This window comes from Notamacropus eugenii, chromosome 3 (genome assembly GCF_028372415.1).
Source record: "Notamacropus eugenii isolate mMacEug1 chromosome 3, mMacEug1.pri_v2, whole genome shotgun sequence".
Taxonomy (NCBI): Eukaryota; Metazoa; Chordata; class Mammalia; order Diprotodontia; family Macropodidae; genus Notamacropus; species Notamacropus eugenii.
The window spans coordinates 368,116,645-368,136,677 of record NC_092874.1 but is presented as its reverse complement, the minus strand read 5'-3'; the positions used below and the strand labels follow the sequence as shown (position 1 = coordinate 368,136,677).

Here is a 20,033-nt window from a genome sequence, read left to right as displayed (position 1 = left end):
GCCAAGGGAACAGCCTAAAATGAATGTGTTTCATGCAGTGGATATCTTGAATCCCACTGCTGTGAGGGGAGATGGTGAAGAATTACTGTAGCAAAGCATTGTAACGGAGATGATCAGGGAAACTACCTTATTTGCCCGACAAGTCTCCCATGGAACTAGGTACATGCTTTGGCCTCTTTCTGTTTTATTGTGTTGTGATGGCCCATCCTCTTTGCAAAAGTGTGCCTGTCAGAATTGTCTTTTTTTAATTAAGAAAAGTTTGGCCAGTCCACCAACATATTTCTACTTTGGTATTTTTAAATAAATTCCTTTAAATTTTCTCTACCTGAGTTTGTCATATTTTCAAGGCAAAGTCTTGAACAAAGATTTTCTTTTGACAGTACCTCTTATAAAAGGGAGTATGCTAAAAAAGTTTTGAAGAGCATTCCAAGTTTTCTTTGGAAATTTTCTTCAGAGTCCTACTCTAGTAAATGGGCATAAAGATCCTAAACAATTTGAAAAAAGCCTAACTCCTCCGTTTGGGGTCATTTTGGATGAATCTAGACTCTGCATGGATCCAGAGGTGGATCTCTCATAGAAACCATCTCTAGACCGTGGATCAAACTGTCAAACAAAATCTTTCCACTTCTTCTTTTAGGTTGGAGTGTCCAACACCTGAACATAATTAGAAGTTGCAATAGAGAGACACATTTAGCCCTAAACTGAGGTGAAAGATTCCAAGTAAGTCAACAGATCACAGTAAGACTAGAAATTTATGAGTGAATGTGCTGAAGGATCTTGGCAGCATTCAAAGAGACCCTGTAAGACTCTGCCTTTGTGCCCTCTTAAACAATAAGAACTTGCCATGGGGGTAGGGGGTGAGAGGTTGGGAGACTTAGTTTGTGTGAATATTAATAAGTTCCAGCATGCCTGTTTAATCCAGAAAATCCAGAATGTGAACCCTTAGACAGTATGATTTGATGCCTCTGCTTATCTCACCTGACATCTAATATATCATTTCAAGGACTGATTTCCCTCAGGAGCCTGAAACTGAACGCCAGGCAGGTATTGTTACAGTCAACCATGAGATCCTTCCTTGGGACATTAATAATGGAAGAGTCTTACAAACAACAGTCTGGGCTACATTCACCGCACAGAAAGACATGGATCTTTCAGTTTTGCCAAACAACAACCACCCTGACAAATTCCTGCAACTTGAAGTGAAATCTTTGATAAAGAAGTCTGCCCTTCCTCCAGCCAATCTCCCAGTACTACCAGGTGGCAGTTATCCAGCTGCTCAGCACTGGCATAACCTGATCTATTCACAGGTAAGACACAGAGGTATATAAGATCAAGTGGTGCTTACTTTTCTCTATCCTTATCAGTTCTCTGTTTGGAATGCATTGTGACAGAATATGAACTATTGATCTTCAAAGTCACTTTTGGGATGGGTCTCTTTCCATTTAAGATGTTTCTCTACTCACCACCTTAGTCACAGTACATAGAACAAAAGAACTTCATCCTAATCCTGTCTCAGACACTTAGCTGTGGGACTCTAGCAAGTTCTTAAAATGATAGGGAAATAATAGCCTCATGGTTGTTGTGAGAATCAATTAGGATAATAGATTTCAACCTTTACTCAACATTAAAATATTACGTAAATGACTCATGTTGTTCCCCTTTTCTCGTAATTGCTGTTTCTTGTGTTAGAATTTTTTGTATGCTTTTTCTTAACAGCCCTGACCCACTTCTATGATCATTTTAACCTCTTCATCAAAATATCGCCTAATTCAATATTTGGATAAATCTTGACTCTGTAGTAAAGAAAGCATCAGGAGTAGAAAGAATTAAAGTGAACTTTTTCCTTCACTCATATGAAATGTATTTGAGAAATGTTAACATATTAAGTTAATTTTAGAACAGTTCCCATTTTGTAATCAAGTCTATTGAGGGACATTTGACAACAGAACAAATTTATAACTGTGGTGTCAAAGAAAAAGAATAGAGAAATTCTTTTTTTGCCTAGGAAAATCTCAGAGGACAATTCTGATTCTCCCATTTATTAGTTTTATCTTTCCCAGAAAAGCATAAAGGATTTTTAAGACTTGCAAATCCAATCTGCATTTTATTTCTCTTCCCCATTTTCTCCCTGTGGACCAACTAAGAAACAGATAGCTATTATAACTTTCTGATTGTGCACAGATACATAAATAATGTTTTACTTTAAGAAGAAAGAACTAACGAAGTTAAGCATAAGTTCATTAGAAACAAGAGCAAAAGTTTCATTTCAGAACAGATTGTCAATGATCTGAAAACCCATGTAGCAATTATAACTTTTGGAGTGATTTTAATTCCTGGGATAGAATTAAAAAAAAATTACTATTCATGAGTCCTTGTGTATAGTGTATCCTTAGTAGTGTATTTGTTGACTTTTATTACTTTTATTATGACATAATTAAAATTGAAGCATACATTATTAACTATTTCATGCACCTGCCTGTGCTTTATTTTTGGTATGGTCTACTCTAACAACTGTCTTTCAAAATTTTCTTCAATTTGCTTTCCTACTTCTCTCACAAGCCACCTTTTTATGTTAGACAAATGAAATACTATTTCTCTCTGTTATTCATTCTTGTTTATATCACAAACTGAAATAATCCACACATCTGTTCAAGAAACCTTAGTCCTCTTTCATGATGAAATTTATTCCAAGAAAATGTTTCCAATACATTTCACTGCATGTATAAAGAACATGGATGCAATGTTTCCTGTTTTGTACTAAGATCTGGCTTTTTCTTACTGACTGGAAGATTATGATCAATGTTTTGTAGAATGGTAGTCCTTAGTATTAATAAAAAGGTTACTTATTTTTTAGTCATTTATTAAGTCTGTAGGAACTGTTTGGGATGAGTAATTTCAGGGACTGTTTAAAATGTCTGTTTTTTGTTTTAATTGAACTTGGCCCAGATAATAATTTTATTCTGAAGAGATTTATTTGGTTATAGAAGCCCCTATATTATAAACATTTAATCTTTCTTGGCTTCAGCTTTCTTGTCTGTAAAGAAAGAGAGTTAGATTCAATGACATTTGCAATTCCTTAGAATTCTAAGTCTTCAGTATTTGATACTTAACACTAAGTAAAATCAATAGAAAATTTGCCACTGAAATAATAGCATTGCATAAATTTATAGATTGTGTTGGACAGAGTGTTGAATGTCATATATTCCAGACCCAATCCCAAGTATGAAAACATACTTTATACAAGGAAACTGAGACTCAGCAAAGTCAAAAGTGAGCATATATTCTCAACTATTACTCTACACACCTCTGAAAGCACACTATGGAAGAAAGGAAAGATCATTGGCCTGGGAATCAGGATATCTGCCTACCTATCTTTCCACTTACCTAAAATTTATCTATCTACCTTGCTAGTGGATTGGCCTATAGGAAATATTCCTTAGAGTCTGTGCAGATATCTATTATCTGGTTTCAATTTATTGCATGCAATGTTTGGCACAGGGTCTTGCATAATATTATGACTAAGACTTTCCTAACTGACTGCTAAACAAAAAGAGCCAATGACTCCATAGGGATTTTACAAATGCAAGCTATTAGGCTCTTGAAGTACTCTTTTCTTTTTGACTTCGTATGACACAAGTTTGCTTTGAGTCTTCTCCTGAGAGGTCATGGAGATGATTCCTTGTCATCACACAATGCAAGTTTTTGTGCCATCTAAGAAGACAGCAGAAGTCTTACAACCCCGTAGCACTGGAAGCATGAGTTGCCCCTCCTCACAGGTGTTTTGTCTGTGTCTTCTCTGTGTATATTTCTCACAAGATTAATTTAATAGCTGAGTGGAGGATGGACTAGAATATGGAGAGGCTTGAGACAAGGAGACTAACCAGAAGGCTATTTTAATAGTTTAGGCATGAGATGATAAGGTACTGTACCAGGCTATTGGCAGCAAAACGAAATATATGAGAGATGTTGTGAAAGCATAAATAGACTTGGCAAATGATTGGAATTCTGGGGTCTAAGAGAGTGAAGAATAAAAATTGATACTTGTGTTGGTAAAGAGACCCCTCAGAATAACCCTACTTGTACTTCTGCCCTCATAGTAGGGGACTTCACCATTGATTCAACCTGAAATATCCTTACTTCTTAATTCCTCAACTTACTCATTTCCCAAGACCTGAGTTTCCACTCCACCTCATCTAGAGAGAAAGTCATACCTTTGTTCTTGTCATCATCCACAAATTCGCCACTTTCATATTCATAAACTCTGAAATTCCTTTATCTGATTATAATAGTCCAAACTCTGTTCTTCAGCCTTATTGTAATCCCCAGATTCCTGACCGGTTAGCTCTCTCCCAGCCCTCTCCTGTCTTGATCCTCCGGTTAACTAGATCAACTCTACACTCTACACTCTACATCCTTTGCCCCTTCTCATGTTTCTGATTTTGCCTGGCTAAGTCCCAGCCCTTGATTACTCCTGCCTTTGTTTCTACTCTGATGTTATTGAATAAAGCTGGAGAAAATAATGAAACCATGATTATGACTAAATCCATTACAAAATTATCTTTAAAAGTCTAAATTGCCATTATTGCAGTAAGGAAATCTTTTTATAAATCCTTAAATGACTCACTACCCTACTCACCACAGCAGCTTTTCCAAACCTATTTAACACTCCTCATTCTCCCTGGGTACCCCCTTCCATCACTCTTTCATCTGAGGACCTTAGCACAAAATTCACTGAAAAATTGAGATAATTAGTCAAGAGTTTCCTCTTCATCTCACATTTTCTAGATGTCTTCTACACCTATCTCTACTTTCTCCTTTGTTTCAGATGAATCGATAGCCCATCTTTTTGACAACTCTACTTTCTCTATCTACTCCCTCTGTCTATTGGCTATGTCCATATTGTCTATAAGTATGCCCATGTCTCCACCCTGCTCAAAATTTCTCCCTTGATCCTTTTATAGCTCTTCTCTCTTTCACGGCTGAACTTAAGAAGACTGTCTTCAGTTGGTGCCTTTGTTCTTTTCATAACTCTCAGTGATTTAGCTTTAGACTTCATCATTCACTGATATATCTCTTTTCTAAGTTACCCTTCCTCAAATCTTATCATTCTGCAGACTTTGACACAGCGTATCACCCTCTTCTCTTTGATATTTTCTTTTCCCTGGGATTTCATGACATTGCTTTCTCCTGGTTTTCCTTCTACCTATCTGATCTTTTTTCCTGTGTCGCCTTCACTGGCTCCAATTTCTGCTCTCTTCTTTTCTCCCACTATACAGTGCTACTTGGTGATCTTATCAACTCTCATATATTGAATTATTCCCTCTGTGCTAAGATTTGAAGATCTACTTATGCAGCGCTAATATCCCTTCTCCTCTCCAGCCTTGAATGAAGGTATTTTTGAATGGAGGATTCATGGTGTGTTTACATACAGAACAGAAACATCCAGTAGACAGAGATAGAAGATTAGTGAGAGAGTAAGCATGACAGAGGGAACAATCTGCTGAAAATATGATGGAATAGAATATTTATGCATGTAGAGGGGTTTGCCTTTGTAAGGAGAAGGGCCACATTTTCATGAGAAATGAGCTGTTAAGAAAACACAACACCCATTCCTATCAAAACATTAAAGAGAATAGAAGCAAATGGAACTTTCCTTAAGATGATAAGTAGTATCTGTCTAAAACCAACAGCAAGCATTGTTTGCAATGGGGGAAATCTAGAAGCCTTCTCAATAAGATCGGGATGAAGCAAGGATGCCCATAATCATCACTATTGTTCAACATTGACTAGAAATGACTATGGCAATAATGAATAAATAACAAATTTAGTCTCCAATTAGTTTATAATGTCATAAATTTCTGCAGAATGGGCAAAAGATTCCCTTCCTCCTTATCTCTCTTGTTTGTCTCTCCAAATTGACTAGTGTTAGAAATGCAGAGAGACTCTCTTTTTGAAGACTTTGCAAGTTCTGCCGAAAAGTTTTCTCTCTTATATCCCTTTCCATTTGGCTAATTAGACCCCAGAAAATGTCAGTCAAATTTACTAAGACATGAAACACAGATAAGTGCTAATGACATACATTATATAAATGCAAACACTTAAATAAAAACAAACACAAGAATTTGCCGGCAAAGTCTTTTCCAATTAATCCAGAGAAACTAGTTTCTAACCCAGAACCAAACCAGACCTAACCAACTAATTGAGAGATTGGGGTGGGAGGGGGAGGGGAGATTGACATTCATGGATCAAGGGGTCATGACTGATCCTCACTCTCCTGATTTCAAATAATCAGATTCCCGCTGGAATTCCAAGGGTCCATCCATCCAAGGATTCCACTACCTTTCACCATTTACTGGGTAAAATTGTCAATGCCAGAACAAATCCAAACCAAACCCAAACCCAAATCTAGCTGTCTAGCTAGAGCATAAGTACAAACCATTTCATAATTACTCTTATAAATTCACAATTACTGAATTCAGAAATAAATCCGTCTTATAAACAGGAGCTTAGGTTACACACAACTCTAGAACTGTGAGCTATAATAATATAACAAGAAAAGGCAATAAAAAGTAAGCCTAGATAAAAAGGAAACCAAATTCTCATATTTACAGATCATATGAACTCTGTATACAAAATGAGACACATTTTTTTTGACAGAGTAAATGCAGACATTTGTTTTGCTTGACTACATATACTGACACATTTTTTTTTGAGGGGGGAAGAGGGGGAGAAAATTAATTTTTGTTCACTCAAAAAATAAAACAGTTAAAAAATAAAAGTTTAAGGAAATAAGTCTGCAGAAATCATTTGCAATTCTGTATATTAATGAGAAACCCCTATAGGAAAAAATAAAAGGAAATTTCATTAAAAAATCCTATAGGATGTATTAAATATTTAGAAGTATACAAAGAGTCACATGAACTATATGAATACAGCCATAAAATGTTCTTTGTAAAAATAAAGACAGGATTAAATAATTGGAGAAATACCAATTGCTCTTAGTTAGGTTATGCCTATATAATAAGTATGGTAATATTTATTCAGTGCCATAGAAGTCCAACCACTAAAGCATCACTTCATGGAGTTGGAAAAAAATAAGAAGAACAAGGTAGTACATAGGGAACAACTCAGGTGAACTCTATCATTCCCCTACAAATAATTTAAAAACAATACCTTTTTTAGGTATTAGGAGCTTTAGGTATTAGTAATTTAGGAGTGGCAGAGCCAACAAAAGGTTGGGGTGAGACATTTTTCCAGTTCAAGGAGGTTAGCAGGACAGGTCTATCAATTGTCCTGGAACTCAACGCTGGCCACTGCAACACAGACACCACAACATCAGCAGGAGGCCTTGGAAACCGTGGGGATATAAGCAGCGGCAGCGTTGGAAACTGAGCTCACAGATGGTAAGGGGGTCAGACAACTGGGCAGAAAGAGATTACAGGGGACCTTTTGCTGGCAGTGGGTGTGGAACCCTGTCACTTTGCCCATATGCAGTTTCAGGTCACAGTTCCAGGGTGAAGAGGAGCACTAGCTTTTGCCACTGTAGGGGTGCAGGAGTTCAGGGGCCCAGGTCACAGTTCCAGGGCCAAAAGAATCAGTAGCTTTAGTGGCTGCAAGAGAACAAGGTCCTTTTCTGGGTAAAGATCAGAGCACAGCGCAGGAGAGCATGACCATATCTTCCCTTGGAACATACCCAATAGAAAACACCCAAAGTTTATATACCCCCAGAACTAGATCTGAAAACAACAGCAAGAAAAACCTGAAGGTTGGGACAGTGCCTCCTCCATTTCAGGAGAAGAACCCAAATTTACCATAAAGTTAAAAGGGAAGGAAGAGGGCTGTACTAGGAAAAGGAGGAAGGAAAAGGAATAATGAGGAAAAATATAAAAAAAAGGAGTACTAGTTGACTATGATAGATTTCAAAACCAAAATGAAGGGGTGAGAAAGAGGGAGGCACTGGGAGAAGAGGGAAGAGAGAGATAAAATGGGGGAAATTATCTCACATAAAAGAGGTACACAATGATGGGGGAAATGGTGGGATGGTGGTGGTGAGTGGTGGCCATTACTTGTACCTTACTTTTAACAGGAATTACATATATGCTCAGTTGGGTTTAGAAATCTATTTCACCCAACAGGGAAGTAGAAGGAAAACAGATAAAGAAGCAAGGTGGGGAGGGGCGGTGATAGAAGTTAGGAAAGATTGAGGAAGGCAGTGGTCAAAAGCAAATCAAACTTTAGAGGAGGAACAGGGTAAAAAGAGAGAGAAGAAAGATAAACATGAAAAAAATAGATGGAGGGAAACACACAGTAATTATAACCGTCAATGTGAATGGAATGAATTCACCCCAAAACCAGAAGTGGATAGTAGAATGTATTAGAAACCAGAATCTAACTATATGTTTTGTTTTGTTTTGTTTTGTTTTTTACAAGAAATACACTTGAAACAGAGAGACACAGAATAAAAATTGGATGCTGGAGGAGAGTGTATTATGCCTCAGTCTAGGTTAAAAAAATCAGTGAAGTAAGTAGAACCAGGAGAACATTATACATAATAACTGCAACATCTTATGATTATTTGCTATGAATGACTTAGCTATTCTGATCAATACAATGACACAAGACAATTCTGAAAGACTTATGATGAAAAAGTGCCATCTAACTTCAGAGAATGAACTAATGGAGTCTTAATGCATATTGAAGGAAAATTTTTTCACCCTATTTTTCTTTTTTGTTTTTTTGCAACATGGCTAACATGGAAATATGTTTTACATGATTTCACAAGTACAGATGATATTACATTTCTTGCCTTCATAATGGGTGAAGGAGGGAAGGGAGAGAATTTGGAACTCAATTTTTAAAAAAATGAATGTTTAAAATAAATAAATAATCATTTAAAAATTATTTTAGTTTCAATTTATGAAACAAAATAAACATTTCCATAATACAGTACAAAAACAATATGACTGAACATGAAGCTGCAAATCCACCATGTACAACTTATTATTCCCTCCAAATATACAACAAAGTTATCACATAAATTTCTCCCCAACCCCTACCCTAGAGATGGCTACCATTAGACACAAATTTATATATATATACTCACACACATATATGTATGTATGTATGCATGTACATACATACACATATATATATACATGCACACATATATATGTAAAATTATTTTATACATACTCCTATTTATCAGTTCTTTCTCTGGATACAAATAGTGTCTTTCTTCATATGCCTTTATTTTTAATTTCTGTATTTATAATAGTCAAAATTACTTAGTCACTCAAAGTTGTTCTTAAAACAATATTGCTGTTACAATGTTCTCTGGGTTCTGCTCACTTTGTTCTTTATCATTTTATGCGAGTCTTTCCATGTCTTTCAAAGATCACTGAGCTCTTCATTTCTTATAGCACAGTAGTATTTATCACAACCATACACTACAACTTGTTCAGCCATTCCCTAATTGATGGAGACCCCTGCGATTTCCAGTTCTTTGCCACCATAGAGAGTTACTATAAATGTCCCACTCACATTCAAAGTTATAATGACTATTTATTAATTTCCCTCCATCTTATTTTTACCTCACTTTTTTCTTTCTTCATCTCTTTTTTTACCCTGTCCCTGTTGCCTTATCTCCTCTCCCCACCCTCCCACCCCTACTTCACCCACTCTTCCAAGAGTCCCCTCATCACCTCCCTCTACCCTCCCAAATACCAATCCACACATGCCTCTAATGTCCTTCCCTGGCCCTGTCCTCCAATTTTCTCACCTCTCTACATGTTCAGAAGACTTTTGCACCCTTTCCAGATGTATGTATGGTTTCTTCTTCAACCCAGATGAGAATAATGTTCTAACATTACCAGCCCTCCACCTCCACCTGCTTCCTCTGTATCAATTCTTCCTTTCAAACCCCACTTTTACAATATAATTACTCTCTTTTACCTTTCCCTACCTAATTTTATTTTTTAGAATTACGCCATCACACACAACTCAGCTCTAACCTTTCTTTCAAACCACCTTAGTAATGACGATTTTAAGAATGCTGATAATATTTTCATGTACACAAGTAAACGGTTTCACCTTAATGACCCTAATTTCTTTAAAAAGAAAAAAATAACAAAATGAAGCAGCTTGGTGGCTCAGTGGATAGAGCACTGGGTCTGGAGTCAGAAAGATCTCAGTTCAAATTCTACTTCAGATGCTGTCTAGCTGTGTGATCCTGGGCAACTAATTTAACCTGCGTTTGGCTGAGTTTATTCAACTGTAAAACAGAGACGACACCTATCTCATACAGTTGTTGTGAGGATCTAGTGAGATAACATTCATGTTTGCTGTGTGGTAGATACTATAAATGCTTGGGTTAAGAATGTTAAAAGAAATTTTAAAAAAAGTAGGAAGGGGAGGCCTGACACTACTGGATTTCAAACTTACAATTTCAAATTTCAAAATTACAAAAAGCAGTATTAACAGAAGAGATTAAGTTTGAAACAAAACAAAAGAAATAAATATTGTAGCAGAGTACTTGATAAATAGAAGAACCTTTCTCCTGTGTTAAGAGCTCATTTTTTTAAACAAAATTTGCTGAGAAAACTGAAAGATCTTCTGGGAGAATTTGGGTGTAGACCAACATCTTATACTGGATATACACATTACTTAGATATGAAGGGTCACATCAAAAATATATCAGAGGAGCAATAAGAAAATATATTTAAAAACATGGAGCCAGGAAGAGTTAAAAACCAAATAAGAGACAGAGAAGGCCATAGAAGATAAAATAAGCATTTTTATTACATAAAGTTAAAAGTTGCTCATGCAAATCTAAGAAGGAAACCCATTAAGTGAGCAAAGAAAATATTTGCAGAAATTTTCTCAGATGAATGTCTCATGTCCAAATAATGGATTTTAATTTGAAGGAACAAAATCCATTCTATAAGAAATAGTCAAAAATTATGAATAGGCAATTTCAAAAGGAAGAAAAATGTAAGCTATCATGCATATGAAAAATGTATCAAATGACTTATTATCAGAGAAATGCAAATTAAAGCAACTCAGGTTCTATTTGACACCCATCAGATTGACTAAGATTGCAAGAAAAAGAAGAAAGACAGATGTTGAGCTATAGGGAAAGTAGGCACATTAATGTACTGTTGGGGGAGCTGTGCATTTATCCAACAATTCTGGAAAGTAATTTGGAGTCATGCCCCAAAAGTAATTAAACTGTGCATGCTCTTTGACCCAGTGGTATCATTACTGGGCTTTGTGAGAAATTTCTTATTCCTCTCATATTAAAAAACTAACTGAATCAGGATCAAGGTTTTCCCTCTTTTCTACTTCTGTATCTGGAAAGCAATCAGTATAAGAAATTTTTCTTAGAGATATACCCTGGCTAAAGATCTAATCAGACAGAAAAAGAAATTCTAAGTTTGGACTAATGGGTATATCCTTTCTCATTGTGTTTGCTCAGACAGGTCTGGGAAAATGTTGATTTTCCCATTTCTTTCAATACAGGTGATAAGGAAATTGATATCTCTTTGATCCCAAAACCTTCATTTTAAGATAACCCACCTCCCTTTGTAACCACTCAGAGTTGATTGGCACCCCTTGGGAACACTTACTCTTTGAAGGACATATAAACTGTGAGCCCACAACCATGAGGGGTCTTTGGTCTAAAACAGAAGGTAAAATGACTATTCTTTTGGTAATAACATGCTGGCATTATTTATAAAATGATTAAATTACCCAGAAATTGTCTCTCAGAATTTTTAAATAATTACAGCCTATATGTCAAAGAGATCAGAGGAGTAAGGAAAGAAACAATATATGCAAACATATATAACAGCTCTATATGTTGTAGCAAATAATTGGAGAATGAACAAATTGCAATCCATGAATATAATGGGATGCTATTCCACAGCAAGAAATGTACAAATTTGGGAAGACTGATAAAAGTGGGACAAACTTATGAAGTATTAAGTGAGCAGAAACAGGTGAAAAATTTTATGCACCAACAACTTTGAAAGTTTAAGAACTTTGTCTGATCAATACAATGCCCAACAGTGATTCCAGAGTACTAGTTATGATGATGTATGCTACCCACGTCCTTATAGAAAGGTGATGCATTCAAGTTATTGAATTAAAAAAAAATACTTAGATATAACCAATATGGAAATTTGTTTTTCTTCACTATGCATAATTTTTACAAAGGTTTTGTTTTTCTTTTCTTTTTTTTTCCCCATTGGAAGAGGTTGGGAGGGAGAGTGAAGTTAGAGACAGGGTTACTATTTCCTCTCACCCCCCTCCAAAAAAAAAAACAAAAAGAAAGAAAAAGAAAAGGTCATTAAAACATGTTTTTGAAATGCATAGGAAAGACAGGAATCCAGAAGAAATCACAGACATGCAGGGTACCTTTGAAAAAAAATTCTTTTCTTCCCCATACCAACAGCCACAATAACATTTCTAAGAATTTTTAAAATGTACTTTTAGGGTTACAACTTTTATATTTTTCCTTAGAGTAATAGCTATTCTTTAAAATGACAGATCTAAAAACAACAAAAATGAGCACAGAAACATATATGGTATGACATCCAGCAAATGGCAGAGCTAAGAGGGGGGAAAACTAGTTATATTCAGATTTCATCTGGTCAAATCCAGATGTTCTGAATCAGCCCACTAGCAGTAGAAACACAGCATGATCATTGCTATCATTAAATGAAATCATATGAAAATTATCACTGCCCCAAGTAATTCACAAAATCTTGCTGAATGAGGAAGAAACTTTAAAAAGTTTATTCATTAGCCCTTCTTGTCTTTGCAAAGTGTCACCATCTTAGATGCTATGGCCTCCTTGAGGAAGGCACTTGAGGGTTCAACTGTTAATAAATGATTTCTGCCTTTCCTAGTAACATTATCCAAGTTTCATCTATTAAGCACCTTTGAGGTATGTCACAACTACAGAAAGAGAAAGAAACTCAAGTTGTTCAATTGTTTCAGTCATGTCCCACTCTTTGGGACACCATTTGGAATTTTCTTGACAAAGATATCAGAGGGGTTTGCCATGTCCTTCTTCAGTTTATTTTCTAGATGAGGAACTGAAGCAGACAGGATTAAGTGACTTGCCCAAGATCTCATAGTTAGTAAGTGTCTGAGACCAGATTTAAACTCACTTAGATATCTTCCTGACTTTAGATCCTATACGCTGCCCCACCTAGCTGCACAAACTCAAGTTATGTAGTGTCAAATGGCAAGGCTAACATTTCCATTTCATTTTTTTTCTCTAACTGGAAGGTATATCTTATTTTTCAGGTATCATCCACAATTCCTAGGTTAAAACTTTAGCCAACATTTTACCCTCTGAGAGAAAAAATAACAGCATTGGAATGAACTAATAAACAAATTATAAAAATCTTTTTCCTTAAATCTTTTTACAGAGAGAAAAGAAAAATGTTGCTGACCAGGTTGGTGGCAAATCGAGTGTGAAAGATCCAATGATTATCAATTGCATTCTGGGTGATCAAGCTACCTCTACTTTCAAACTGAAGAATAATCCTTTGTATGGGGACATAAGGCTAGAGGAGGCCATGGAAGAAAGAAAACAAAGCCCTTCTTGGACCATCCAAGACTATGATAAACATTCTCTGCAGTCTAACCTCTCTGGCTATTTGAAGGTACTGAGTTAGTCAATAAAATTCATTTTCTGAAGTGTGTGTGGGGTGAGCAGTTAATATCTCAGATATCAAAGGAAGACTTAAGATGCCATTGGGGCTACATTAATTATTTGAAAACTGGGTATCTGAGACTCTCTTTAATTAAATAGAAGCAGATTTTCTTTTTGTGGTATACTAGACTTTGGTTTCTCTTTCTTCATACAAGCCTTTTGGCTCATTTTCTGTTTTACAACCAACTTCATGTGGTGCAGAGAAAGACAAAGATAGAGTTGGCATAGAACTCTATCATATTTGTGGTTGAAGTAAAAAGATTTCTGGGGAAGAGGGTGAAGGTTGGAAGTAGTGAAAGAAATTAAGAAATTGTGTTAAATCTTGTTATTCAGTCATGTCTGACTCTCCATGACCCCACATGGTGTTTTCTTTGGCAAAGATATTGGAATGATTTGTTATTTCCTTCTCCAGCTCATTTTACAAATAGGAAATTGAGGCAAGCAGGGTTAGGTGACTTGCCCAGGGTCACAGAACTAGTAAGTGTCTGAAGCCAAGTTTGACCTGAGGAAGATGAATCTTCCCAGCTCCAGGCTTGGTTCTCTATCCACTGTGCCACTATAATCCTTCATTACTATGAAAACAATAGTTGATAATTTATCAGATAATTACATTAGAAACTCAATGACTAGCTTAAGGTGGAAAGTTTATACCAGAATTAGCTCTTTGTGTCATAAGGACAGCAATGATTAAAAAAGTAATTTGAACAAAGAAAAAAATACATGATAAGCTTTCAATTTTTTTTTACTTATATTAAACCCCATACATGAGGTCCTCTCCTTTCTCATCTGCATCACTTAGAATTCCTAGCTAAAGTAGTGAGGTGATGCAATGGATAAGAACTCTGTACCTGGAAGAGGGAAGACCTAAATTCAAATCCAGCCTTAGACATCAGTTTTGTGCTCCTGGTGGGCAACCTTGACCTTTGTCACAATTTCCTCAGTTATAAAACGTAACTTGCACCTATATCCTAAGGCCATTGTGCAGGTAAAATGAAATAACACTTTTAAACACTGGAAATCTTAAATTGCTATGTAAATACTTATTATCATTATTAACCTACCATAAAAGGCCTTTTTATATCCCATTAATTGTTAAAACTTTCCTATTACCCATGAAATTATTTTGTCTTTATTTTTATATGTAATTGGAGATCTAACAGGGGAAGCACAAAGTTTTCCTTCTTAATTATACTAAACCACATGTACTAACTCAGGGTTTGGGTACTTTGGAGATGATGAAATACCAATCCGATTCTGGTCATCTATCCTTTAACACTGAAGCTGTTCTTTGAAATTATGAAGCAATCCCCTTCTTGACCATTAAGCAGGAAGAAGTGAAGGAAGGACTCAGTAATCAAAGTTACTTTCCTTTTACATTCTAGGAATTACCCCAGAAATGATCAGCACTCTCATGCATCTTTGCCCTTAAATCTGTCCCATCTCCAAATTTTCTTATCTCTGTTAAAGTCATCACCATACTCTTAGTCAGGTAATTTAAAAATTTTCTTTCTCCTGTCCTTCTTACTATATCCAGCTAAATTAACCTCCCCTCCAATTTCTCTCACACTCATCTCCTCTCCACTATTTAGTTCAGGCTTTCCACAAAGACAAATTTGCTCTTTCTAAGGAATAGGTCTAAAAATGTTGCTCCTTATTCAAACATCTCAAGTATTTTCTTCCAGGATAAAATATGCATTCTTTCTTATAGAATGTTTCTGACTTACCTTTCCAGTCTTATTTTATTGTATTCTTCTTCAAGAATTCTACTTTCCAGCCAAACTAGACTACTAACCATTTACTAAACTTATTCTATCCCTCGCTTTTGTACTATCACCAGCCATATGTTCACCAGTTATAAAACTCCAGTTTTAAATTACTGCCATTGGTTACCTTGCCTCCTGTTTCTGTCCTGCTGGGCAGAGCTGGAGAATTCATAAAACCTTATTGAATGGGCCTACCATAAATTTAACTTACACAATCTCAACTGTATCCTCACTTCAGCAAGGCAGTCTTTTCAGAGCCTGCTAAAATCAGTTTGCTATCCCACTCACCACACCAAGTATTCTGAGCCTTTTTGTGTCTTTTCACAGCTCCCAAAGCATTCCTTTCTCCCACCTCATTTCTCATTTGAGTACCTTTCCTCATACTTCACCAAAGACATTGAAGAAATTTACTAAAAAATCCTTTTCACATCCACTTCATATCACAATTCTCAGACTATATTCCTCAACTATCTCCTCTTTCATCCTGTACTCTCCTAAGGAGGCAGCATTTTCCCTTGCCAAGACAAACCATTCTAAATGAACTCATGATCCCATTCCTTCATGTATTCTTTTGAAGATTGCCCCCTCTCTCATTCCCCTTCTACCTCTGCTCTTCAGTCTTGCCCTATCTACTAGATGTTCCTCTGCTACCTAAAAATTTCCCAGGTCTCTCCTTTTCCCAAAGTCTTCATTCATGTACAAATCATGCTGCTTATCATCCTATATCTCTTCTCTCTTTCTTAGTTGAATTCCTTAGAAAGTAATTTAAAATCAATGCTTTTGTTTCCTCTCTCACTTGAATCTAAGCCTCCTGCTATCTTGTTTCTGTCCTCATCATTTGACTGAAATTGTTCTTCCTAAAGTTACCCATAATTTCTAAGTTGACTAATATCATGGTCCTTTATCAATCTTAATTCTTCCATACCTCTCTGCAGCCACATATACTCTTCAACAAGGCACTCTCACCTCTCTACCTTTCCATGACACAGTTGTGTCTTGATTCTCCTCCTACTCACCTGACCATTCCTTCTCAGTCTCCTTTACTAGTTCTTCCTGAAGGACATGCCCACTAACTGTGAGTATCCCACAAAGTTCTTCCCTGGGGCCTTTTTTTCCCCTCAAAATGTTAGAGTCTTCCTTAGTAATCTCTAGCTTTCATAGGTTCGATGATCAACACTTATGCAAGTGATTGGACAGCTAAGTGGCACAGCAGATAGAGTACTGAACCTGGAATCTGACTCACCTTCCTGAATTCAAATCTGGCCTCAGACACTTACAAGCTGTGTGACTCTGGGCAAGTCACTTAACCCCGATGGCCTCAGTTTTCTCTTCTGTAAAATGAACTGTAGAAGGAAATGGCAAACTACTCTAATATCTTTGCTAAGAAAACTCCCAATGAGGTCACAAAAAGTGCAACACAACTGTAAAATGATTGAATAACAACAATGCAAACAATTCTCAAATCTATACATCTGCCCCTAATTTCTCTCCTGAGCTTCGGTATTACATCACCAATTGCCTCTTGGACATCTCGAAGGGGATAGTTTAAAATACAGTTTATCCAAATTTAAATACAGTTTATCCAAAACAGATTCATCTATATTTTCCCCCAAACCTTCCCCTCCTCCTAATCCTCCTGTTATTATCAAGGATACCACCATACCTCTTAGTCACCCAGACTTGTAGCCTCAGTGTCATTCTCAGCCCCTCTCTCACACTCACTGTCATACACAGTCTGATGCCAAGTCCTATCTTTTTTACCTTCACAATATCTCTCATGTATGTCCTTGTTTCTCCATTCATGCATTTGCCACCCTGGTGCACACATCCTTTCACACCTGTGACCATTGCAATAGCCTTTTGGTTAGTCTCCCTGCTTCAAGTCCCTCCCCATCTCTGATCCATTTTTCACACAGCTGTCAAATTGATTTTTATAAATTATGGGTCTGATCATGTGATTTAAATTTCTTGAATTTTTATTATTCATTAAATTCCAATGGTTTCTTTTTACTGCTCAGATCTAATAGAGCATTCTCTGTTTGACTTTTAGAGCCCTTTACAACCCAGCCACATCCTAGATTTTAAATCATCTTGTACTTTATCCCCTTCTATCCACCACATGGACCAGCAATACTGGCCTTCTTGCTCTTCCTTGGGCATGGCACTTCATCTCTCAATTCCATGTCTTTTCATTGACTGTTTGCCCCTCTTTGAAAGTTCTCCCTCTTCATCTTTGCCTCCTGACTTCCCTAGATTTCTTCAAGACTCAGTTCAAACCTCATATTCTGTAGGAGACCTTTCCACTCTGCCCCCCACCTCTAATTACACCTTCCTGCTTAAATAACTTCCCATTTACACCTGTGCTGTGTACATAGTTGCTTGTATGTTTTTTCCCTCATCAGAATGTGTTATTTGAGCTTAGAGACCATGAATTTTTTTTCTTTCTTTATATTCTCAGTACTTAGTACAATGCCTTGATATAAGAGCTTGGTCAATATTTGTGGACTGACTGAATGACCAGTAATGAAACTGTACTCTACTACAAATTTATTTTATGTAACTTCAGTTGCCCCTTGTCCTCTTGCCCTATCACCTATTTTGCCCTATCACTGATTTTACCCTGTTAAGGCCTCAGTCTTGGATTACCTCTACCATCTGCTACCTTTGCCCCTCACGTGCTTCTGAATGAAGGTGAAAAAATCATGATACTTGCTACCTGGGTCTACTACAAATTTGTTACATAACTTCAACTGGACCCTTAATACAGAATCATTGCAAGTCACTATCCTACTCACCACAGTGACTTTTCAAACTTTTCATCTCTTCTCAAATGTCTCATGTCTCCCCTTACCCTCACCCTCTCAGGTAAGAATCTTATACTTCATTTCACTGAAAAAAATTAAGCTTTGACAGCCCTCTTTTCTGCTCTCCCCATCTTATATCATTCAGATAACTTTTTCTGCTATCTCCTCCTTTACTCTTTCTCACACAGAGACTGAACATCTCCTTGCCAAGGCAAACACTTCTATATACAGATGTGATCCCATTCCATCCTATCTTCTCCAGCAGATGTCCTTTTTATCCTTACTCTCCCACTAATGTTCTTTCCTCCCCACCCCTCTGGTTACTGAATATTTCTTTACTGTCTGCAAACTTGGTCATGTCTTCCCCATTCTCAAAAACTTTCACTTGATCCACTCATTCCCATTCATTGTCCTATATTTCTCTTCCTTCTCATGGCTAAACTTCTTGCAAAGGTCATCTACAAATAAATGTCTTCACTTCCTTTCTTTGCCACAGAGATCAAGTACTGTCCCCTCCTCCTTCTAAGTAACACTTTGGACATTATCACTATGTCTCTGGACTAGGGTAAAAATACTGTCATAGGTGGTGCTGCTGCTCTCCTGTGGCAGGCACTGACAGTGGTGGGGCTTCACTTCTTCCCCCAATGACAAGGCCTTCTCACTACCCCCACCTATCAGACTGAAGGCACCTCCCTGTGCCAGAGGCTGCGTGCCACTCAGATGCTACTGCTCCCTCTTGTGTTTCTGTAGGAGTGCTGCCATGAATGCTGCCACTGCCCTCCTTTATATTCAGAGAACAGCTGGGTCTTGAGCTTTGCCCTGTCTCATCTGGGGCCTGGCAATGCTCTCTAGATGGCAGGCACACTACACACGTCTGTGCTACCAACTGCCAGGGTATCATTGCTCCCAATCTGCCCAGCACATTGGTGGCTCTAAATACATTTTTACATCCTTTGGGACAATTGTTGTTCAACTGAGGTTAATGTTAACCAAAATTTTCAGGAGGAATGGACCCCAATCCCAAATAATAAATGGAAATTAAAAATTCCCATAACACATTTAACAAAGCAGCAGGTTTACTTTGCCTAAATACAGCAAGCATATATAGCAAGTCTACAGCAAGCTTAGCTTCTTTGGAATAGCCTGACAGAAACACCTGTCAGTCCATACATTCAGTAGGTTTTTCAAGTCAGTTAGGTAATTAACATTAACAATACAAAGCCACCAATTCCCTGAAAAAGCACAGCAATTTCATTCTCTTTATTGTTTTTACTAGATGGTGGAGGGGTGCAGTTAAGAAGGAATGTTTCCAATCTCTAGGCCCACCTTTAAATTCAATCCCTCTTAGCTCGTTGGATGGCAAACAATTCTGAATCAATCTTTTCCCAGTTTAACAGTGATTATGAACAGATCCTGCCTTGACTATGTCAATTCTGGTTGGTTCCAGCTTGGTCAATTTGCTATGGAGTATCAGGTTCCAGAATGAAACAAAATGAGGCAATTGTGGACTATTTAATAGTTTAAAAAGTTATACTTAACCATAGATAGAGAAGGCTGTTGAGAGAAAGGAAAGCATATTCAGTGAGGATATGTCACTGATTCCCTGAGCATGGCTTTTCAGTACCAGTGTTATTCTATAGTCACAGATCTGGGGGATCTGGAGTTCCTTGTGCCCTGGTCTTTGGATAAAGACCTAGTACAGCCCATGTGATAGTGGATCTAGGCAGTTATTCCTTTTAGCAC

At 37.0% G+C, this 20,033-nt stretch overlaps 1 protein-coding gene across 1 annotated transcript in view; it reads left to right on the top strand.

Moving 5' to 3' along the window:
* The first annotated feature begins 863 nt into the window (after positions 1-863).
* MINAR2 (membrane integral NOTCH2 associated receptor 2) overlaps positions 864-20,033 on the top strand; it is a 31,673-nt gene continuing 12,503 nt past the window's right edge. Inside the window, exons 1-2 of the mRNA XM_072597373.1 lie at positions 864-1,307; positions 13,437-13,673. Of these exons, the coding sequence (XP_072453474.1) occupies positions 1,143-1,307; positions 13,437-13,673 (402 nt within the window). The 5' untranslated portion in view covers positions 864-1,142. The remainder of the gene's footprint in view (positions 1,308-13,436; positions 13,674-20,033) is intronic.